The sequence below is a fragment of the Alexandromys fortis genome, unplaced genomic scaffold, assembly GCF_014885135.2.
Source record: "Alexandromys fortis isolate MF-2015 unplaced genomic scaffold, M_Fortis_MF-2015_v1.1 scaffold_335, whole genome shotgun sequence".
Lineage (NCBI taxonomy): Eukaryota > Metazoa > Chordata > Mammalia > Rodentia > Cricetidae > Alexandromys > Alexandromys fortis.
Genome location: NW_026068218.1, coordinates 652,243 through 677,799, shown reverse-complemented (window position 1 = coordinate 677,799; position 25,557 = coordinate 652,243). Strand labels below are relative to the sequence as shown.

The 25,557-nt window shown below is 35.7% G+C and overlaps 2 protein-coding genes across 2 annotated transcripts; both read left to right on the top strand.

Moving 5' to 3' along the window:
* The first annotated feature begins 9,973 nt into the window (after positions 1 to 9,973).
* Positions 9,974 to 10,930, top strand: LOC126493473 (olfactory receptor 150-like). The gene has a single exon (XM_050130487.1). The coding sequence runs from the start codon at positions 9,974 to 9,976 to the stop codon at positions 10,928 to 10,930; it is 957 nt and encodes a 318-aa protein (XP_049986444.1).
* Positions 10,931 to 21,237: 10,307 nt separating this feature from the next.
* Positions 21,238 to 22,164, top strand: LOC126493499 (putative olfactory receptor 8G3). Its single transcript, XM_050130517.1, has one exon. It carries the CDS (start codon positions 21,361 to 21,363, stop codon positions 22,162 to 22,164), a length of 804 nt encoding a protein of 267 aa, XP_049986474.1. The 5' UTR covers positions 21,238 to 21,360.
* Positions 22,165 to 25,557: the final 3,393 nt, after the last annotated feature.

The following is a 25,557-nucleotide window of genomic DNA, read 5'->3' as shown; positions in this document are numbered from 1 at the left end:
AATTTCACAACACAACGAGTTCGCCAATGGCTGGCTGCTTTTCTTTTCTGATCTTCAGGTTGAATCTCAATACCCACCTCATAGTTTTTATTAGTTGTGCTATATTTGGCACCCAGCATTTGAGGTATGAATTTGCTGAAAAGGGGAAAAGCCATTTTCCTGTGGCTATTTATCTATGGCACAGATTGAAATTCCAATTGCACTTGTGGTTCCTGCTGGAGCTGCACAGGTGGCTCCAGCCCAACCTGGCTAGGATTTCTTTTTTTTCTCTAAATTTCTGAGTGATTGGGATTTCTCTATCTAGCCTCTCTGAAACAGGCTGCAGCTGCCACCCAGACTCCAGTAGCAGCTGGGTTCCAAACACAATGGATTCACCTGTCCTAGATTCACTGGTTTGGGCTTCGCACAGCCCCACAGTGATTTTTCCAAACAATCCCCTGTACATTTTTTCAGAAAGCTCTCTCTGTCTCTCTCTGTCTCTGCCTCTCTCTCTCTTTCTCTCTGGACCATGGGATGTTGGCTTTCCCTGAAACCCCTTCTTGGGCTGCTGGCCAACTAGGTAGCTGCCATAAAATACAGTTAGGCTTTCACTATTTTATGCATCAGCAATAAGCCTCACATCTTCTTCAACATTGTTGGTACATTTGGTAAGACAACTGAGAAGTCTTAAAGGGAGGAACTAGTTAAAAAAGAGAGTTTTTCCCCATGTTCAAAAAATGGAAGGATTTGAATATCTGTATGATAATATGCTAGAAAGCTTGAAAATAGAATGACTAAATAAGAGGACATCTAATTTAGATGTGATTTATGTAATGTAAATTGTGAACATTATCAGCTTTATCATTTTTGTCTTGTCACTAAAAAAGTTGGTTAATCTAAGATGCAAGCCTTAAAGAAACCTGAAAAAAAAAACAGATCACAGAGAAATTTAATGGAGATTCAATTTCAGCATTGCATTATAAGAATTGAGATGAGCAGTCTAAGGTTTTCAAACAACCAACCTTAATTATCCAATAACCTTACAGAAATTTCCAAATGACAGAGTCTCTGTTACAGCTAACTGGACTGCTGTGGCAATATATTAAATTTAAGGAGAATCAAGAAAGCAACTTTTCATAAGACATGTTTTCACATTTTGGGAAGATGATGTTCAACTAGTGGTCATTTTGTAATAACTTCATAAACACTTGAGAGAATTGGTTAAAGGTGTTTTAGAGTCTTGTCTCCATCTTAAATTGAGTAACTTGTTCAGGGAAGCGCTAAGATTACTGAACAATGGAGTAAAGATAGAGGTAGGAAAATCTCCCAAGATCAAATTCTTGGAGAAGGAGATTATGATACTATACAAAAACTATGTATAATGACCAAACCCTGGATTCATGCTATGTAGCAGGTTTGAATGTTTGGGAAACAATTGGAAAAATAGGAAAAAAATCGTTTACTAAAGTTATACAGGGCCCAAAGAAACCCTCCATGGATTTCTTACAAAGAATTACTTTGTAAGAATAGGGAGAGCTTGGGGGAATGGGATGGTTGGGATAACGGAAGGATGGATATGGGAGCAGGGAAGTATATATCTTAATTAAGGGATCCAATTTAGGGTTGGCAAGAACCTTGACTCTAGAGGGGTTCCCAGGTTTCCAGAGAGATGTACCCAACTAGGTCCTTGGGCAGCTGATGAGAGAGAGCCTGAAATGGCCCGATCCTATAGCCATACTAATGAATATCTTGCATATTACCATAGAAACTCTATCTTGCGATGGATGGAGATAGAGACAGAGACCCACACTGGAGCACTGAACTAAGCTCCCAAGGTCCAAATGAGGAGCAGAAGGAGGGAGAACATGAGCAAGGCAGTCAAGACCGCGAGGGGGGCACCCACCCACTGAGACAGTGGGGCTGATCTATTGGGAGATCACCAAGGCCAGCTGGACTGGGACTGAAAATGCATGGAATAAAACCAGACTCTCCGAATATGGTGGACAATGAGGGCTGCTGAGAAGTCAAGGACAATGGCACTGAGTTTTGACCCTACTGCACGTACTGGCTTTGTGGGAGCCTAGCCGGTTTGGATGCTCACCTTCCTAGACCTGGATGGGGGGGGTGGACCTTAGACTGCCCACAGGGCAGGGAACCCTGACTGCTCTTTGGACTGGAGAAGAAGGGGGAGAAGACTGGGGTGTGGAGAGTGGGGGGAGGGGAAGGAAAAGGGTGGCGGGGAGGAGGCAGAAATTTTTAATAAAACAAAAATTAATAAAAAAGAATAGAATGCAAATAGAATGATACCAAATTCAGAGCTATACAAATTTCAGTTGAATCTCTGACTTTTGAAAATGCCAATTCTTTTTGAAAAAAGGATAATTAGGCCATTAAATGCAAGGTCAGCACCTTTGAAATAAATGGATTTGAGATATGATTAATATTGAATCTCATGATCATGGTGATGTATGGATAGGAGAGGTGATTTCCAGAGGTTTGGAGAAAAGTCAAAATGCAAAATGTTATAAATTTTGTGACAAACAAGGCCATCTTAAAAAGGATTGTACAGAGCATTCTTAGAAACAATGTTTTTTCTAATAATAATCCTTTCAGAACTCTTTTCCTTTGTGGATTATGTGGAAGTTGTGGCAAAGGCAGGGATTAGACTAACGAATGTAGGTCAATGAATAGTATTCAAGGTAATCATTTACCATTGGGAAATTCCTTGAGGGGTCATTTGAAGGCCCCTCTGCCAAATTCTGTTAAGGCATTTCCTGCCACTGTAAAGGAAAAGTCTTCCCAGAGCAATTAAAAACCTAATGCCTTTCTTAAAAAAGCATACTTCTGTGGGTACTAAAACAACTATGGACGAATATTCAGGAGAAATCATAAAGTGAGTATTTTGACAAACTTCTATAAATGACAATATCATTGAAGGTCTGGGAAACACAGGTGGGGATGTGACAATTATTTCATCAGAATCTTGGCATCCTAATTGGCCTCTTCAGTATGTCAATGTTTAGCTTTTAAGGATTGGAACTTTATCTCAGGTAAAGCAGTTCATGAGATAGGTTTAATGTATAGGGCCAGAAAGACAGAGAAAAATATTAAAACTATATGTGGCTAACATAGCCATGAATTTGTGGGGAAATTATTTGTTAGAGCAATAGAATATCCAGATTAACATTTTTTCCGATCTTATAAACAAACTATAAATTAATGTTTATTTCTGAGAAAAAATATTAGAAGGTATTATAAAGAACAGTAACTTACTAGCCAGGTTGCATAAGAACAAGGCACAATAGCTGCTAATATCTTTTTTTTTTTAGCTGCTAATATCTTAAAGCTACCAACAATCCCACCTTTAAAATGGTTGACAGACAAACCTGTATGGATTACAAAATGGTCTTTAATCATAGAGAAACTGCAGGCTTAGAACAACTGGTACAGCAACAACTAGATGCTATCCATATTGAAGAATCAACCAGCATTTGGAATTCTCCTGTATTAGTTGTGGAACAGAAATCTAGAAAGTAGTGAATGGTAACAGATCTAAGAGCTGTTAATAAGGTGATTCAGCCAATGGGCTCTCTATAGTCTGAAATTCCTTCACCTTCCCTATTACCTAAAGAATGACCTCTTATGGTCATTGAATTAAAGGATTGTTTCTTCACTATATCTTTACAAGTAAAGGACAGAAATATTTCACTTCACAGTGCCTACTTATAATAATTCTCAGCTTTCTAAGAGATATAAATGGAAGATTCACCTACAGGGAGTGATAAATATCTTTTACCAGTGCCAATATTTTGTATGGCAGAAATTAAAGATGTATAGTTTTGTCAGCCTGTTTCTCACAGGTGAGGCAGAAAGATAAATGACTGGCTTGGGCTGTTATCCCTTTTTACACAACATAACAGGCCCTGAGAAAGGGCAGACGCTCAAGAGGCTTTAGTCCTAGAGGGGACTTTATCCCCTAAAGGATCCATAAATCCAAGAAGCAAAGGGCCCTGTGGCCAAAAAAAAAAAAAAATGCACTCCTCAGTGAGTGCAGTGCTAGATCAAAATACAAAAACCTGATCATAGGAAGTGATGGAGGTGATTGTCAGCAAAAGCTGACCCGGAGAAGGGGATCTTACTAATTGTTCCATCAGGCAGGGATTTGGAATGTGGGCTGGTAGCAGGTCCAGGTCCAGGATACCATTGCGCTTTGGACTGCCCACCAATGGGCATAAAATGGACCCTCTGCACAGCAGTAGCACAGACATGCTTCCCCGAATGAAAGAGAGATTCCATGGCAGACAGGCTTAGCCAGCGTGGGAGAAAGCGGGGAGGGGTAGTGGCCGCAGGACAGAGTTTAGAATGGCTGTGATGATAGGCAGCTATGTAGCATGATATCTGATGGGGAGGCTCAGCGTCCAGGAGTGAGGAAAAAAGAAGGTCCAAGATGCTGAACTCCAGTGTCCCAGAGGTTCAGTTATGAACTGTGGCTCAGGCTGGACTTGGGTAGTCACTTACAAGAAATGCTTGGGTGTGGGTCTGCATCTGTTTCCATCAGTTGCTGTGTGAAATCTCTCTGACTATAATTGGTCTAGGCACCAATTTGTGAGTAGAGCAGTCTATCATTAGGCATCATTACATGGGCTTTTTTCCCTAGTCGTGTTTGGTTATTTCCTTGGTCTATGGGCCATCCATCCTCTGAGTCCTGTCTCTAGAGGCAGTGTCTGGGCTGGGCTTCCTCTCCTAGCAGGGTCAAATAATAATTTATTTATTTATTTTCTTACTTACTGATTTAGAATTCAACATGATGACTTGCAAAGTCAGTTACTTAGGTCAGATTTGGTAGCTACTCGTGACATCTGTATCAATTGGCATGCCAGTCCCTATCTCCCCTCCTAGTCTTATTTGCTACTTCTTGTGCATTGTTTAAAATAGTTAAATCATTATAAGTTTGGTGGGAAGAAAATTGTTTTTTTTCAATTTTGGGGTAAATTTTTCAAGTAAAATGATTTTTGAAACTCCCTCAAACTATCTAAGCATATTTGGCAGCTGTAAACGACAGTTTCAATGTTCAAGTTCTTTTAGTTGCTTACCCTGTTCTTTAATTTTCTTTCGAGGAAATAGTTTTTAAAAATATCTTTGCTGTACATATTTAAAGTTTTTGGAATATTTTTGTGTTTCTCACATACTTTTACTAAGTCTATACTTTAAAAAGAGCTAGGAATTCTAACAGTGGGCTACATTACACACTAGAGAACCACAGGGGAATATGTCTATTAATTCTGCTTGTTGATTTCCCCAGAGATGAAACTTTATGGATGAGACTCTTGAGGGAGATAGCTCTTATTTATTCTTTTTCAAATAAATCTCTTGCTGCCTATGCCTAACATATAAAACGTTTATACAAACCCACCTTAGTAGAATAACAAATGATTTGAAAGCCAGTTCTAAGGAATAGTGGCTCAAGTGATAGTTCTGTATACTCTGGATCTGATGCTCAAAGTAATTTTTACTTCTAGTGCAAAGGAGAAGAAAAGTACCCAGCATTGAGCTGTCTGGGAATCAGGAGAGGTATAATCAGATATAAGTCCTTAGCTCCTAAATATCTTAGACCTCCCTACTCTGCTCTGTATTCTCTTGATTTTAGACTTATTTCAATTTTATCTTTCAAGACCCATTTTTCTTCTAATATCCTGACTTTCTTTTTTAAAATGTAATTGATAACATGGCTTTATTTATGTCTTTTTAATTTAAAATTGTTTGGGGAATTTCATACTTAAAAACTCTTTATATCATTTCACATTCCCTCTCTCTCCTACAACTTTAACTCTCAACAGCTCTCAAATTCCTGACTCATTCTTTACATAGATATAGATATAGATGATATAGATATAGATTAGATATAGATATAGATGACATATCAAACATATATGTGTATATGCATATACAGAAAGAACCTGACAAGTGTCCATTCAGCATTGCTCATATGTATATGTGTTTATGACTATCCAGTTAGCATTGGATAGCTGTCATGAGCTGAATGAGAATGACCACAATAAGCTCATATATTTGAGTATTGAGTATCATGATGGGGGACTATTTAGGAAGGATTAAGAGTCATGCTCTTTTTTGGAAGGTGTGTGTCCTTTTGGGGGGGACCTTGGTCACTGGGAATGGACTTTGAGGTTTCAAAAACCCATGCAAGTTCTAGTTTCACTCTCTCTGTTTCCTGCCTATGGATTGGGATGTAGGTCTCAGCTACTGGCACAGCATCATGCAAGCCTCCCTGAAACCTAGATCTCTACCATACTGTGCATGGGCTAAATCCTCTTTAAGTCTAATCAAGCCTCCAACTGAATGTTTGCTTCTGTAAGTTGACTTGTACATGATGTACCTTCACTGCAACATAACAGAGTCTTTTCTGTAGTTCTTTAGCTATGAGTGTAATATTGTGATATTTCCCTCATTCCCGTGATGTTATGTCAACAGAAACCAGTTAATATCCAGATTCATTCATTTCTTCAGCTTCCATAAGCATTATATCATTCCCTACAATATTAAATCACAAGAAGCATTTCTGTGTACACTAATTTTAATTCAGATGGTTTGCTTCACAGTCATTTTGAAGCTGTTTGTTACTTAGCTTGCTGAATGATTTTTAATTTATATGTTAATGATGTGGTGCTAATTGCTACAGATGTAATTTTATGTAGAAAAAATGTTTATGATTTATAATAAATATATAGTTATATAATTGCTGATATTAAAGATAAAATGATAAAAATAAAAATAAATAATAAATAATGAGCATGAAATGTACCAGGTCCTGTGTATATATACAATGTTTTCCAACTTAATGTTTTTATCATATTCCCTAATGTATGATTGGTGTCTGATTCTTGTATCTTCTTGTGGGCTCTTTTTCTTCTGTTGGTTTGTCTTAAACAACTTTGATGTTATAGGTTTTTTGTTTTGTTTTGTTTTATCCTACTATATTTTATTTTGTTATATTGAAAATTGAGTTACTGAGCCGGGCGGTGGTGGCACACGCCTTTAATCCCAGCACTTGGGAGGCAGAGGCAGGTGGATCTCTGTGAGTTCGAGACCAACCTGGTCTACAAGAGCTAGTTCCAGGACAGGCTCCAAAACCACAGAGAAACCCTGTCTCGAAAAACCAAAAAGAAAAATAACCTAACTTCATGATGTACATCAAGGTGTTGAAAAAAAGAAAATAACATGTCAACCCCAAACGAATAGATGCCAAGAAATAGTAACAAGTCAGAAATCATGAAAGAGAGACTAAAACAGTTATTCAAAGAATCAAGTAAAGAGTAATTTGGGGGCTAACAAAAAGCAATATTTATGAAGCTGTATCAAAACTGACCAAAAGAAGCGGAGAAGCTATAAATTAATATAACCAGGCTGAAAAAAGGACTCTCATAACAGATTGTTGTAAACTCCAAGAGCTATAAGCTAAGCATTTGACGATTTTTATAATCTGAGACTATTACATCTAAAAACCTGGAAGGAGATAAAGATGTCCATCCTTGTCATAATTATTCACTATTATTAATATAGAGCATGAATTCCTAGATGAATCATAGAAGGAAATGAAAAGAATACAAATTTGAAAAGAAAAATGAAAAAGAAAATTGAGTTACTGAATGAAAACCTCATGGATAAATGCTAAAAACTTAACCGCCACTTACTCCTACTGACAAAAGCAAAATTAGTTTTCAGCAATAGAGTAATACTTAGTATATCAACCATTCCAGGACAGGACTCATGTTTAGGAGTAGTTGACCAACATAATGTGGACTCCAGAGATTTTGTGCATGTGCTTTTATTTGGTTACTGTTTCGTAGTTTTATTTGGAGGGAGTATGATTTTATTTTTTATTCTTGGTTTTTGGAGGTTTTTAGTTCTATTGTTTGTTGAGAAAGAATTTATATTTGTATAGGTAATAAGGAAGAATCTGGCTTTGGGTAAGAGATTAATATAATCAAATATATTTAAATTTAAAAATTACTTTACACAACACCTTCGCTTGGGTTTTAATATGGTGCTTATTTGCAAGGCTAATATTGCTTCATTGTACTGATGTTTTACAAATTGTTTTGCTGAACATTAGTGACTAAAACACAAACCTCACCTTTAACAACAACAAACATTATGTTAGATTGGAGAAGGAAGATTAGAACTTACACCGGTTACCTGTTGATATACTCAATGTACTTTTCTATAACAGTCATGATATGTAACTTTTTGTTATTTTGATATTTTTCTTATAATTATTTTATCTTTAAGATGCATCTGTAAAATAGAGCCCAAGACAATTTATGCAAAGCAGGCATTGAGGAATTCTATACCAAACACAAAGGTATACCAACACTCTAGTGACACAGCAGAACTATACAGAAGACAATGGAACCAAGTATGGTTGTTAGAAATGGGCTGAAGGGAAGGTTAACCAAGGAAATTGGTCAAAGCCCATAAGTATGGTTAGATATGCCATAAATGAGCAAGGGTAATGAGATTTTTGTAAAGGAGATTGATATTTTTTGGGTTAGCTTTGCAAAGGACAAGAAATATATGGAGCCAACCAATGAATACATTTAGAGATCTAGAAGATCTAGAGGGTCTGTTCTTTTTGGTAAATCAGAATACCACAGGAAAGAGATGTTTAGTTATCAGAAATGTGTTTATCTTGTCATATGACTTTGAAGGTTGAGAAGCCGAAGATCAAAAGCCTACATCAAGGGAAGTCCCTTTTCCTGAATGGTGGTATGGTAAAAGGTTAAAGGAAAAAGGAAGTAAATTATGAAAGATATAAAAAATGAAAGAGTCAGCCCCACGTAGGGATCACACACCAGTCTGCTCTCATAATAGCTTTAACCAATTTCCAACATAACCTATGCTCCCTAGAATTGCTGATCTTCATCAGTATGTTGTATTGGGAATTATATTCTTAACATTCTCATTTAGGAAGACACATGCTGTCACAATATATGGTTCCCAGCTTATCATAGTAAAGGTATACACAAGAGAAGCATTAAAATAGAAATGATATATTCTGTCAATATAAATAGTTATAAAGCTAAGAGTTACCATAAAAACAACTGCTGAAAATGAACACTAGTTAACAGTATCAGTCTCTAGTGCTTGTGATATTTTTGCTTATGATTTGGAATTGATCTAGAATGGGGAATCTGTTTTTTTGTGAAATATGGACAATGTCATCTGCTGAGTCAAAGAAAAACAAGGATCCAACAAATAACCCCAAGACATTTCATTATAGCTTGTTGGTGATTTTCTTAAATTTATTCAATGTCCTGTGATCTTAACTTAATAACGTTACCTTGATATACTGCTAATTACATTTAATAATTCTCTTTAGCCAATTCTGGATTTTTTATATGCCAAGTTATATGTATGTACTAGTAGATGTTTATCTTCTTGATTTCTAATCTACTTATTTTAAGTACATTCTTATGTGTGTCTGATTTTACAGAAAAAATAAGCATTAAATGAAGAGATAGACAATTCTCTTGTTCATTATTTTATTGTAAAATCTTCAATTATTTCACCATTAACTGTAATTATAGCTATGATTCTCTTGTGGATAGTTTTTACTTTACCACAGCAAGACATTTTCTTCCTAAAGAGAGATGATATAAATAAGACATGAGTCATTTTTGAGAAACTCAATTAAAGGTCCTAGGTTTAATTTTCTGGATTTATGTTTTCCATGTGATAGAAAATGGATACCAGTAATATAACTCTTAAGACAAAAGTCACCAATACGTAAACATCTCTGTGATTTTTTTTCTTTGCTAATTATCTTACTCCTTAGGTAGAAAAGAAGGTGGTAAAAGATTAAAAATACCTGGTGGCATTTGAATTCTATTTTAAAATTCATTGAGTTAAAGGAGAATGGATCCTCAAAACTTATTCTGTATCTAATCTTCTTCTAACATAGAGATTCCAGAAGAGAATGGAAGAAGTAAATCAAACTGCTCTGGCTGAGTTCATCCTCTTTGGGTTAACAGAGAACCCAAAGCTCCAGTTGCCTCTGTTCTTCATCTTCCTAGGAGTCTATCTGGTTACAGTTGTGGGAAACCTGGGCATGGTCATCTTGATTCTGTTCAGTTCTCAGCTGCACACACCCATGTATTATTTACTCAGCAGTCTGTCCCTTATTGACTGCTGTCAGTCCACTGTCATTACTCCCAAAATGCTGGTGAACTTTGTGACAGAGATGAATATCATCTCTTACCCAGAATGCATGGCTCAGTTCTACTTCTTCTGTATTTTTGCTGTTGCAGAATGTCACATGCTAGCTGTAATGGCATATGATCGCTATGTGGCTATCTCTAACCCTTTGCTTTACAATGTAACCATGTCCTATCAAGTCTGTTTGTGGATGATAGCTGGGGTATATGGTATGGGCTTACTGAGTGCCACAGTTCACACTATCTTCCTGATAAGACTGCTCTTCTGTAAAGCTAATATAATAAACCATTACTTCTGTGATTTCGTTCCATTACTGGAGCTCGCTTGCTCTAGTACTTTTATCAATGAAGTACTAGCTTTGTCCTTCAGTGCATTTAATATTATTGCACCAGTTATGATCATCCTTAGCTCTTATGTCTTCATCATTGTCAACATTCTTCATATTCAGTCTGCAGGGGGCAGGTCCAAAGCCTTCAGCACATGCAGCTCCCACATCTTGGCTGTTTCTGTCTTCTTTGTGTCATTAGCATTCATGTACTTACAGCCATCGTCAGTCAGCTCCCTGGGCCAAGGCAAATTTTCTTCTGTGTTTTATTCCATTGTTGTGCCTATGTTGAATCCCATGATCTACAGCCTGAGAAATAAAGATGTCAAAGTTGCCCTTAAAAAGTTAAAACAGAAGATAAGTTTCCTCACAACAAAAAATAGTTTTCATTAGCAATAGAGTATACATCCTGTAATTTAGGGAAGGAAATATTCTACAAGCCTTAATTAATAACACTGAATTTGAGATTACTGTTAGTACATAATGATTTGAAAGTAATGTACCAAAGGTAGAAATTGAGTCTCAATATCATGGGCACATAGAAAACTGTGACTCTCTGTTATAACCAGAGTTTATTTACAGTTAGCATCCTATAAACCTCCCTAAAATTTGTCAAAGCCCTTTGTGTCATTGGTTATATTTGCATATGTTAGCTCGGCTCTGCTCAGACAAATCTCACGTACATTAAATTGACAATAAGTAAATTCATCAATAGCCTTTGTTTATTTAAATGTTTTGTAGATGGATGTTTGACCTCTTGGGCAATGATTCAAAAAGTATTTTTTTGGATTGTATGTTAAATGATTACAATAACTGACGTTTAACTCTGAGATTTAAATATATAGAGAGAACTATCTTAGTGTATATGTAAGCAAAGGGCTACCGTAGTCCTACTTATACGGTGTTTCCACTTTCTTAAACCAGAGTGGCAATAAAAAACAGAACCCGATTACTATCCATTTTTATGGTTATCAAGTCAACATTCTTTGCACTGTTGTTTGACTCATCATTTCCTTACAATCCCATATTCATATTTCTTCTTCATGTAGAGTCATGGTGCTTTGTTTGCTTACATTTCTGAGTTTCAAAAACGTAAGATATATTCTTTTACTCTAGCATCAATTTTTATTATTGTTCATATGGGAAAAGAATAAAATTGGAAAATTTTTCTGACAAATGATAAGCCCCATCCTAAAAATCATGAACAATTGTGAAGGAGAAGAATGAGGTAGGAAAGGAAACGTTTTAACATCAATTTGTTATTGCTTTATCCAATTACTCATTTACCCCAAAACACCCAAGGACAGATTAATGATAAACAAAATGACTAATGATAAACAAAATAGTAGTAGGAAATAAGAGAAAACAATTAAAAACCAAATAAATTTATAAAGATTAATATTATAAGAAAACTTTTGAATGTATATACACTATACACAGAGGACTGCAACTTTAACACTATTTATAAAATAAGAGTTAACTCTAGGAGGGTTTAATTAAACAGGATATTCTGTCAGGTACTATCTTCCTATAAAGACAATAGGTGATTGTGAACAGCTGAGTATTACACTCTCATACTTTCCAATCAAGGAAAACCCACTATATATCACAAACTAGACTTTTCCAACATGGACCTTAATACACGATCCCATCAGGTTTTTTACAAATGAGGATTTACCCTCACGTACCTCTTGTGTTTATCCAACAAGAAAACAAATTTTCTCAGGCATATTTTAACAGTCATTACAAAGGCTACCCAGAGCTAATGCTGTATCCAAAATGAAAGGTTAATGATATATGAAATATATGCACACAGAAATCATAGTCTTCATTAAAAGGGATCTAACATTGGATGTTTCTTTAAAAAAAAAAAAAAAAAAACTACTGAAATCTAGGGAAAAAGTTAGATCTAGAAGAGAGTTTGAAAGCACCAGGTACAAGTTTCTTGAGATTATAGGTTAGAAAAATCTAAAGATAGTTAATGCATCATCAAGCTTTACTTTGCATAAGGCACGAGCAGAGTAGTGTTTAAGTATCAGTTCATTTAAATCTTGTATAGGAAAAGAACACAAAGCCTCAACCCTACAGAAATAACTACATGCAAACAAAATCCTGATTTTTTTCTTTACAACAGTGAAGAAGAATTCATCTCACTTGTCCTGGAAAGTAAAAGGTCCATTTGTTTCTTTTTCATTCCTGCCTCTACATTGCCCCTGCAACTGCCTCTGAATGTGTTTTTTTTTTCTTTTTCTTTCTTTCTTTTTTTTAATTTTTATCCCTCCATATGTGGAAGACAGTAGTGAAGCTTGGACTCTCTGATGGACCCCTGGCAGTAGGACCAAGATCAATCCCTGTTACATGTGCTTGCGTCTTGGAGCACATTCCCTATGGTGAGATGCCATTCTTAGCCTTATTGCAGATGGGGATTGCCAAACTTTATTGACTCCCCATGGGAGCACTTAACATTTGGGAGAAATGGATAAGTGTTAGGCTTTGGGGGGGCAAAGCAGGGGGTGGGAGGTGGGGTGGGAATGTAAAATGAAATTTAAAAAATAAAAAACTTTATAGTTCTTAGTTTTAGTAAGGAGCGAGTGGGCTGCTTGTCATCCCAACCACCCCACTAGCTTACACCAGAAATAATCACACAGAAATTGTAGCAATTAAATCACTGCCTGGCCCATTATCTCTAGCCTCTTATTGGCTAACTTTCACATCTTGATTTAACTCATTTCTAATAATCTGTGTATTGCCACCTGACTGTGGTGATACCTATTAGCAAGATTCTAACCTACATCTGTCTCAGGCAGGACATTCATGGCATCTGCCACACTGCTCTTCTTCCCAGCATCCAGTTCTCTTTTCCACACCTATCTAAGTTCTGCCCTATCAAAAGGTCAAGACAGTTTCTTTATTCAACCAATGAAAACAATACATAAACAGAAAAACCTTCTACACAATGTCCCCTTTTTCTGTTTAAACAAAAAAACAAAGGCTTTAACTTTAACATAGTAAAATTACATATAACAAAACAATTATCAAGCAAGGATTATATTTACAATATTTGTATCTATTTTATCTTTTATCATAACAATGGAAAACTATAACTATAACTATCTAACTATTCTTCAACTCCATCAAAGACTCCAGAAGGATATATTACCCAAGTAAATAAAAAGTAAGCAACTTTCAAAACTCTAGAAATGACAGAGACATCTTGCTGCCTGTACAGTCACCCAGTGTCACTTCAGTTTCAGAATTGCATGCTAGGGTATGAAACTGTTCTGTTTGACCTCTTCCTAGAATAGTTTATGAAATTATTGAACACCAAATATTTATATTTTATTTTATATGTTAGCTGTGACTCTTTTATGTCACTATTCTGTATAACCATCCAAAAATCTGTTTAGGAGACAAAGGAAGATATCTCCCCCCAAAATGTTCTTTCTTTCCTCTCTACTGTGTCCTGTCCAGACAGACAACATACCTCTCCATATTCACCTGTTGAAGTCTAGCTAAGCTGCATTTAAAAATCAGCCATCATATCTAATGAATAAAATTATATTTACTTTATTACATATTTTCTTGAAATATCAGACCAACAAACAAAGTATACTTGTGCTGCTGGATGGGCATGTTCTTCTGACATCTCAACAGGATCTGCACTCAGTTCATCGGCAGTCTACAATAATTTCTTTTCTTGAAGAGTTTTCTTGATTCCATCTTGTACTTCCAAACATTAGACAGACACATTTCATTGAAAACCTTTTGTGTATCATTTTCATGAATGTCAAATCATTCTGTTATAATAAGACATGGCTTCCTCACTTTATGGCTAACAACAGTGCCCTCTGTATTTATGATTGCAGTGTCAGCCTACATTATATTAAGAGTCATTTGATCTATCCAGTTAAACCACTCAAAAGTTCCTTCAGCAAAGGATTAGGAGTTGGCTGATCTCTGGTACATGTGGCATGCCTTGTCAGTCCAAGCGGTTTAATTTCCATGTGTGTGTAATTATGTGTGTATAAATGTATTATATATTACATATAATGTAGTAAAAATATTGCACAATAATATTATAAAATATTGCAATACATTATATTACATTATGTTACTATATTCTAAATCTTGTCCTTATACCCACAGATTTGTGCAGCTGCCCATCAAAGAAGACTCTTTATAGCAAATAGAAACTATCACAGAATTCCACAGATAGATATAAAGCAGAGATCAATGAAACATTGAATCCCAGCGTCTACACTATATATCCTGTGTCTGTGATTCATGGATGGAATATGAGTTTTTTCTGTTTGTGTGTTGCTTTCATTGGTTAATAAATGAAGAGGCTGACTTAGCCTAGTTGATAGGGAAGAACTTAGGTAGGAGGGGAAGACAGAACTGAATGCTGGGAGGAAGAAAGGCAGATTAGGGGAAGAACACCATGGAGCCACCAGAGACAGACATGCCAAATCATTCCTGGTAAACAAATGCCATGTGGCAATACACATATTAATTGAAATGGGTTAAATCAAGATGTGAGAGTTAGCCAATAAGAGGCTAGAGATAATGGGCCAAGCATTTATTTAATTAATATAATTTCTGTGTAGTTATTTTGGGGCTAAGCTAGCCGTGCAGCTGGGACAAACAAGCAGCCCCTCCTTGCAACAATTGGTGCCCCATGTTGGGTGCCATTTTTTTTTTTTTTTTGGTCCGGGTTTCTGTCCTGCTAGGTTCTGCAATTGTTAAGTCACAAAGAAATCACACAGAGTTATAAACTGATTGGCCCATTAGCTCAGGCTTCTTATTAACTCTTATTACTTATATTAGCCCATTATTCTTGTCTATGCTAGCCACGTGGCTGGCACCTTATTCGGTGAGGAAGTCACATCTTGGTTCTTCTGTGGCTGAGACAGGACTGCAGACCAGGACTTTCTTCTTAGAATTCTCCTGTTCTTATTGACCTGCGTCTACTTCCTGTCTGGTTGTCCCGCTTATACTTCCTCCCTGGCTACTGGTCAATCAGCATTTATTTAAAATATAATTGACAGAAAATAGACCATTGCCCCACAGCACATGGACATCACAGAAGATGGAGCAGAAAGCTTATAAGAAATATAATATCAGAAAGTGCATTGTAAAACTGATTTTTGTAAAAATGATAGCATAATCAAGACCAACACAAAATCAAATCAATAGACTGTTTCATGGAAAGGGGTAAATTTCACAGAGTTTCACACATGAACTAAAAACTATAAACCAGAAAAGAGAAAAAAAAAAAGCAATGCCCAAAGTCACACAGTTAGTAAATGGTGAAGATGGACACTCACCAGGGCAACACGACCTCAGAGTTCTTCTTGCATTACTCACAGGAGAAAATGGAGAAAACTCAATGGTTCTCATTGAATTACTTGTCTGTGTGAGACAATCCCTCTTGGTTTGGGGTTGCTGGCCTTTATCTCCCTCTTTTATTGCTTCCATTCGAAACCATGGCTTGCTCTAGTAGGCAGCCTTCCAAGACAGATTTGAGCAATCTCCCAGCGTCCATATCACATACAGTTGCCTCCTTAGGATGGAAGCTGGATGTCATTAATTTACCTCTGACTGCCCTTTTCTAAGGAAAAAGGAGGAGTGGATGGGGATGGGGCAAGATGGAAGGAGAGGACAGAGGGAAAACTGCTGTTGGGATGTACACAGATTAATATTTAAAAAAAAAATTTAAAGAGAGTTTGTCTTTAAAAACTGTTGGTTGGATTGATAAATTAGGATTTACACATACACACAAATTAGCTAAATAAATTTTGGTTTTAGGATTAGGTCAGAATTTTCAACCATCTCTGAAATGGCCCTAGATATGTTTTTTTTCTGTTCTAGAGATGTATCAGTGTGATAAAAATATCATTCAAATCTGAAAAGTGCTGAAAATGTTCTTCATACTAGCATATCAACTATTCAAGAAAGAAGTTTGTCTTCATCTTTAATAAATGGTAAGATAATATGTATACCAAATAATTGGGTTTTTGTTTTGCTTTGTTTCTGAAATCGGTTTCTCTATAGCTTTAGAGCCTGTCTTGTAAACCAGGCTGGTCCCAAAGGCAGCCAAATAATAGTATTAAAATAAATTTCCACCCAATTCATTATCAGCAATAAATAAATAAATAAATAAATAAATAAATACTATAAACTATCAAAACAGTAGGGAGGATAATTAGCCGCTTACAGAGATAAAGCCCTTTGCTAGCTTTTTAAGGTAGAGTGGTCTGCCCTGAAACAATAGACATAGAAATAAAATAGACTCATCAGATTATATATAGATAATATATCTCTTTATCTCTATCTATCTATCTATCTATCTATCTATCTATCTATCTATCTATCTATTTATGTATATCTGTACCTATTGGAATGATGTCACTTGAATAGCACTGAGGGAAGAAAGGGAATGGTAAAGGTAATTGTAACACCATTAGAGTGAAACTATTTTAAAAACAATATAACACTAAATGCAACTTTTCAACAAATGATTTTTGTGAAATATATTTTGTATCACACACACACATATTTTCACAGTTCTTAATTATCTTTATCAACAAAAAAGGCTTCTCAGGTCTGCTCCTGAATAAGAAATTCTTCAAGACACTACACATTAAGTTTGGTGTGCACAACTTTTGTAATTTTTACATCAGTTCAGCCTAGTGAGTTCCCTAGAACTAGGGCCTACTTTTTCTCTTTTTTCTCTTGTTAGTAACTACATTTAGCAATTCCTGCAGTCTAGGTATAACAATTTCCTTAAATGTAGAATTTGGACAATATTATTAAAACACCTTGAGCTCTAATGCTACCTCTCTCATTCCTGTTTAAATCCTCAGTCTACAGAGAAGGAAGGAAAACTACTTGTCAAGGTTGTGTGCATACCACAGGGGAAATACAATTACTTATTGTTGATTTTCCCGAGAGTTGAGGAGTAGGATCAGATTCTATTGGGAACTTATTAATCATAATTTCTCCTGATAGCTATTAGTTTCTCTATCCAGCATAAAACAACAGTCACATATACCAGGTTTTGTTAAACAACAATTGACTTTGTGTGTCATCCTCATTAGAGACCAAGCAAGATTGGTCACTCAAAGAAAATGATTGAGTAGGCATTGTTCAAGCCCTCAAAGTCCGTTTCCCTTCAGAAGAATGGAGATGAAAAATGCTGACCTCCAAGTTTTCTGGGAAGGAGGGTAGGTCTGAAATTCAGGCTTTATCTTTGTAATTTCATAATCCCCTGTGCTTATTTCTTTCCTAATCTACACAGAGATGCACATAAACATATATGTGTATTACACTTGTGCATTTTAGGAGCAGGGCTTTTTGATGAACAGGCTTTCTTAGCCTCCCTTACCTACTGCTAGGGAAAACATTAGTATGCTCTGCTTGTTTATTTCTTTCACCTGTAGCAATGTAAGGGTTGGTCATAGTCCTTTTGAATGACTGTTCATTGTAAGATTCATTAAGCAATTTTAAATAGAATATGTTGCTTTTCAGAAGTGCCACAAGCAAGGCATGATATAAAACACTGTACTCAATTTGCAACTTTGTGAGGAAAACATTCTGGCATGCCAAGTTACAATTATAAAAGCTGTATGTTTGTGTACGTGTAAGCAAAAGGAGTATATTTCTGGGTACACAGAGCATTGTAGTATTAATTCTGCTTCTCAATATTAAGCATCTTCAGAACTGCGATTATGATATAGGATTTTTGGATAAGATTTTACAAAAAGATTCTAAATTATTTGTATTAAAATTGAGGAATGTCCACATTTCCTCTTTTGTAATCAGGTTATATGTCAGAATAAAATAAAATAAAACTTCTCTGTTAGATGGTAATATCAATCATTTTATAACAAAGAAGCAGACTGAACTTTATTTGAGATATGGGAAAATATGGACTACATAAAAAATTAAAATATAATGAAATACTGCACTGTAACAAGTATTATGCATGAGCTATAGATAACTATGCTTAGGAAAAACAAAACACAACAGCAACAAGTAAAAGCCTCCAAAAGTATATTTCTAGTTGAATAAAAGATATTTCTGAGAAAAATCCCATAGAGCATATTCTAAAGAATTACTAGTGTTTTTAGAGTTCCACTGATAGAAATATTTAATGTACATTTCACATAGTACAGATAACAGTGATTCTGCTCTTAAGAAGTTTGGGGAGTTTTACAACACATCTTGAAAATAACAATGAGTCAAGTATTTAGATATTAATGTTGTGTGCTATATGTTTTTGTGCTATGTTAGTTAGTCATCCCATCATTTATACTATTCTTCATGTGATAGGGTTTTATTGACACTTGTTATGAAACCAACTGTTTCTTAGATATTAAAACTATGAATTTTTATTTTCTATATCCAATTTTATTCATTATCAAATGCCAATAAAAATTGCATCAGTTTTTGGAAGAATCATATATCTGATTAGGATTATCAATTTAGGGTAGAATTTATTTTTCCTTTTTTTCTTATAATAATGTATCGATCCTTGAGGAATTTCACATCATGCAACCCAATCCCATTCATTTTCTAATCCTTCCATGTCTGCCTTCCACCCCGGTAGCTTCCACCCTTCAAGATGAATAAACAAATAAATAAAAATAAAAAAAATAGAAACAACAAAATAATAAACAAACAAACAAACAAAACTCACTTTGCTCCTCTGAATTTTCCACATTTCCATAATGTATACATTTTTTATAGCAACTTCAGGAGCTGAAATGTATCAAACAGTATATACCCTTTTCTCAAACAGCTTTGCTTGTAAATGTTCATTGAATTAAGCTATATTTCTCTTAAATCATCTGGCTTCTGGTAAACATTCAGTACAGGACCCTCACCAAACCTCTCTTAGATAATCTGTTCTTGCTACAAATCATGGAAAACCTTAGGCTATGATTCTTTATGTCTTGTCACTTCACATATTCCAGGGGTTCACAGATGGGGTTGATGATTGGGAAGATCAACTCAAAGGCCTGGATGTGGAATTTGGTGGTGGCTGAGTTGGTCATTTCAGGACTCTAATGGGACTACCAGCTCAGCCAAGTGCCAAGGCCACCTCTCCTATGTTGGGCCAGGTCTCCAACTACAAAGTGAGAGGTGAAGCCAGATCTAAGGTGCAAAGTCTGTCAAGGAGTATAGTCCTCCGAAGGCCATTGATAATCAGGGCCAGCTCTTCCAGTCCCATGCCACTGGGTACAGTTCATTCAGAAACAATTAGATAGCTTTCCTATTGAGGTATTCTGCAATAAGAAGAGGCAGCTCTCTGTTGTCTAGGCCACCAGAACTAGTTGTCACATGGACTCTGGTGGTAACATGGACATTGACATTATCATAAACCTTGACATAGGTCAATGGACCTAGATATGGCTCTTAACCACAGCCTGAACCCAGATATCACAATGGCCTCTGGTAGCATCTCAGACTACTAAGTTTAGTATGGCATGGTTTAGTTTAGCAGCATGTTCCACCACAGGCATCCCAATGGCCCTAAGTGGCAATATGGTACATGGACATCAACACAGAGCCAAGCTGCAGTAAATCCAAGGATATAGATACTGTATTTGGCAGCAACACAAGGCTGGACATGTTATGGACCCAAATGCCTTGTTCCTCATTGCCCTGCTTCTTCTTGTCCACTTAACCACAGAGTGCACAAACCACTGCACTTTCTCTTTTTCTCCCATTTTTCTACCTCATATTGTTCATTGGAGTGGCACCACCCTGTGGCTGTCTTTTACCTGCAAGTTCCCAAAGCACCAGAACCTGTGACCTGGGGTTAATTTCCTAACTGAGTTTTCCCAATCCATACAGATACTTCATGCAAATTCTACAAACTATGTAATTATAAAAAGTAAACAATATAGAGCATAAGAAATACTTTATGGCAAACTCTTTTTTTGTAAATTATAAATGTAAATATTTTCTCAGGTTCTATCATTTCAATCATAAAGTCCATTCTATTTGGACCAACAAGAGTCTCCAGTTTATCTGGTGGAAAATATGGCATAACTTTGAGCTATTGTGTTTATTTCCTAGTGATTGTTAAAGTCTGAAAAATATAGAAGTCTATCATTCATTGAAAATCTAAAAAGGATAAAATTGGTATTCTCAGAAAGGCAGTAATATTCCTATCTTCAAGAGTCAGTAGGACAGTGTGGAAAAAATTGGGACATAATTTTGGTTTGGGATTGTAATGTTAAAAATGAGTCAACATAAAAATTACTACTTTGTACATGGGTTAGTCCTATATTAAGAAGTCATAGAAAACATTTGCAAATATTCTCTACTATAGGTCAATACTACATTTAGTCACTCTTCATGGTGCTAGTATATTTTAATATCTGAAGAAAAGAGAGAATTCAAAGATAATCTTTCTTGTGATATAGAAAATCAGCTGATTCAGTGTTTTAAAGATTTCTCCCATCTCTCTTGATTCTAAGACCTGTTTTTCTGTGTCATACATTTTATCATGGGTCATTGATTGAACCACATAAAAAGTATAAAAGATCATACAGTATGTTGCCTAAACTGAGGAGGGATGAAATAAATCTTCACATGATTTCTAAGCACACATGTGCATACATACACACCAACAGCTACCCACTCTGTGAACTTTCTCTCTTTAAATTTCTGACAGGAAAGGGGATACTGGAAATCATTCAGTGGTAACTCTCTTCATCCTGGCTGGTCTCTCCAAACAGCCAGCTCTGCAGCTGCCCCTCTTCCTCCTCTTCTTAGGAATCTACATCATCACAGTAGTGGGCAATGTGGGCATGATCACAGTGATTGGGCTCACTTCTCACCTGAAAACTCCTATGTACTATTTCCTCAGCAATTTGTCTCTCATTGACCTCTGCCATTCCACTGTCATTACCCCCAAAATGCTGGAAAATTTTCTGAAAGAGAAGAACATCATCTCCTACCCTGAATGCATGACTCAACTCTACTTTTTCTCTTTTTTTGCCATTTCGGAGTGTCACATGTTGGCTGCAATGGCATATGACCTCTATGTTGCCATCTGCAATCCTTTACTTTACAATGTCACCATGTCTCATCATCTCTGCTTCTGGCTCACAGTGGGAGTTTATACTTTGGGTTTTATTGGGTCATCAGTTCACACAGGTTTCATGTTGAGACTCATTTTGTGCAAGACCAATGTGATTAACCACTACTTTTGTGATCTCTTTCCACTCTTGGAACTGTCTTGCTCTAGCACATACATCAATGAATTATTGGTCCTTTTCCTAAGTGCAATAAACATCCTCACTCCTACTTTGACGATCTTTACTTCATATATATTTATCATTGTCAGCATCCTACGCATTCGTTCAACTGAAGGCAGGACCAAAGCCTTCAGCACCTGCAGCTCCCACATGTCTGCTGTCGCTGTCTTCTTTGGTTCTGCTGCATTCATGTACTTACAGCCATCATCAGTCAGCTCCATGAATCAAGGGAAAGTGTCATCCGTGTTTTATACTACTGTTGTTCCTATGCTGAACCCATTGATCTACAGCCTGAGAAATAAGGATGTCAAGTCAGCTCTTAAGAAAATTCTTGATAGACGTGTACATTCATGAAATGATTACAGATTTTATTGTAAATTGATATAGGCCATTAATTATCTTCAACATGTCTTTGCTTAAGTTTATTTTTTAATGTTTGAAAATATCTACCATACTTTTGTATATTATAGATCTCCAGAATTTACTTTGTGTCAACCATTTATGAATTTGTATTGTAATAATTATATCTGAAGAAATATAAGTAAGTAATTAAAAGAATTTTAAGTTTTAACAGAAAATTATTTAGTAATGATAGAATTCCATACTAATTTATGTATATGTAAATATTCAAAGTAATTTTATACAACCAATAAAACATTCTAATCTTTATTAAAAAATTCAATAGGGAAAATGATATCAATTATGTTAACATGTGTGGCCCCTTGCTTTCTAACACCGTTATCTCCCATCTGATTTACTTGATTTTAGGAGTTTATATACAGGTATTATTACATGTTAGATCCTATAATCTGCATAATTAGAATTTCTTTCTGAAAATTTTCTGTTTTCAGCTACTATTTTAGAAATCACCATCCCTTTCTGAGGTTGTCTTGCCCTAGGACTTCTTTCTACAAATTCCTGAGTATCTAGTTTGCTACATTTATTATGTTTGTCACAAATCTGACCGTCTCTATTTTGTATATATTTTTAGTTGAAAGTTTCCTTTCACTCAGTCAACTATGGGCAGAATCAATTCTCCAACAGGCACAGCTCTCACAACTTGGTATATTCATATACTTACATTCCTGATCAATAAGGTTTTTTTGAACAAGGATGTGTTTTGTCTGTGTTACACATTTGGATTTTTACACATAACCCATTGTGATTACTTATGACTCTATGAACTGTCTGTAACTCTAGTCCAGAGGATCAAAGCTTCTTCTGTGGACTTTTTGTGCACCAAGTTTGGATGTAAGCCGCATACATACACGTAATAAAAATACTCTCACACATAAAATTAAATAAATAAAAAAGAAAGCGTCTACAAATACTTGGAACTGTGAAGTAAAGAGGAACTCTTATTCACCCCTGGTTGGACTAAGCTAGTTCAGCCATTATGGAACATATTTGTTGAACTTTTTCAGATATTTAAAAATACAGCTTTTTTTTTTTTTGGTAAGATCTGACAGTACCAGTCTTGAACATATATCCAAAAACAATGGTATTCTGTTTAACTGTAAAAATAAACGAAATAATGAGATTTTCATCCAAGTGGATGGCTTTGGAAAGCAACATATAAAGTGTTGTCCATCTCACTTGCTCTCTCTCACTTTCACATCCAAATCATAGTTACAGATATGTGTTTATTTTGTGCCTATGAGTACCAGCATAGCCATTGTTTTTCTCTTTATCTCTGGTAAAATAAAAATTTTGATTAAAAAGAAGCTCCAAAAGTTAATCATTATTCATAACCTCATTATTATTAAAGTGTATTGAAAAATTGTAAAGATAAATAGATGTAAGTCTAGAAACAGTCTTCAGTGGCTGAAGCAGAGATATGGTAATTTGGTGGTCACACTTGTCAACCTAACTAACAGTCATCAAAAGATAAAATAGAAAAAAGTTTTGAATAATGTACAAAAATTAAGGAATGGTAAGAAAACAAATATTTTCTTCAGTTTAACAACTGTATTATTTTAAACTCTCTAGTTTCAATATGAGTAAGATATAACTGGTCAGAGTATGTCCTGGCTTGTTCAAACCTGTTCATCATAACATAGCGTGACAAAGAATATCAATGGCTAGATGTTTATAAGAAATGCAGACTTTTAAGACTTAGCAATCTGATTGATCACAGTTTGGTTTTTATTTCTTATGATGACTGTGTGCAAATATTTGCCTATGATCTGCAAGTTTATGATGATAGAAATATTTCATCAGCTTATCTTTTATTGTTCTTGTAAAACATATTCAAAAATGTACAACAACTTGCTGAGCCTGTTATTGCTTGAGTATATGTGGTTTCAAGCTGACCACTCTTTCTGGATTACCAGTTTGGAGACTAATATAACGGAGATGTTAATTCATTCTCCTTCAGCATCATTAGTTGTCTACAATTACTTGTCTAGATGCAGGAACCTGCAAGATTGCCCCCATTCTGAATTACCATTTCTATTGATATTGCCATTGTTCTTATTTTGTTTATCCAACCATGTCTGGGAAAGATTGTTTCACACCACATTTTTTCTATTGTGTTTCTTATAAACATTCTGCATCCTCTTCTGCTTTGTGCTTTGGGCCATACATGCAGGAGCTATGATATAGATGTATACACTGGAACTTAGTTCCCCAGGGTCCACATATCTTTGTACAGGGTCTGGTTGCGGTTTCCTGAGATGGCCTCTCTTTGCTGTAAAGAGAAACTTATTTGTCAGGGTTGATAGATACACTTACCAGTGGACGTAAGGATGGGGTTTAGGATGTAATACAAATTGTGCTGCTCTATTGTTCACCTTGGTGGAGTCTCTCCTGAGATCCACAACCTCACTCTCTCTAAGGTGTTAGCTAGGTTTCTGATACCAATAATGATTTCTTTCTTGGTGAGTTGTTCTTACGACCAAGCAAAAAGCTATTGGTTATCATTAACATGGGAGTGCCACTATTGTACATTTAGAGATACCTTGCATGTTTGTCATTGTTTTGGTTCATTCGTGCCATAGATGGGTAGGACAATGAACTGTTTCACTCTTCTGGCAGTTTATACCTGTATTTTCTGCTACAGTGGAAGTTAGACTGCAGAAAGAGGCTTTCAAATTAGATCATCTGCATCCTTGTACTTGATAAATGGTTTCTTCAGCGGTAGGAGCTCACATTCAACCAGTGAGAGGCAACTAAGGGCCACAGAAATAGTTGGTATTCTTCTAGAATTTATTTGGACTAGTCTCACCAATCATTAGGAAGATGTGCCTTATGCCTGGTACTGGGGGGTTTTATTACATTCTGATTCTTGTAGAGAACATTGCCAGAGCAACTGAAATAATTCCATGTATTTATAGGAGTGTGTGTGTATTTATATATACTAATCAGTAGTGTGTATAACTTAGATAAATATAAAATCATAATTCTCTGATTCCCTGGGGCTTTACCATTCAGCCTTGGTGTTCTTTGGACCTCCTCCTACCTTCTGTTCTTTCTCCCATTACCCCTACCAAGTTGGAGCCTACCTCCACTTTATTTATTTCAATTTCCTGAATTTGAAAATGGGGCCTGGGACATGGAATTAATTTTAGTGATGGGAGTTGTGATGGACTGTAAGGAAATAGAATGGGTAAAGTGTTGTAATTACATTTTAATGAAAATGCTTTAAAATTTATAAACAAAATTAAAAATTAATTTTAAATTATGAATAAAATGTAAAAGAATGCATAAAATTTTGAAGTAAAAGTGGTAGAGAAACCCAGGATTAAT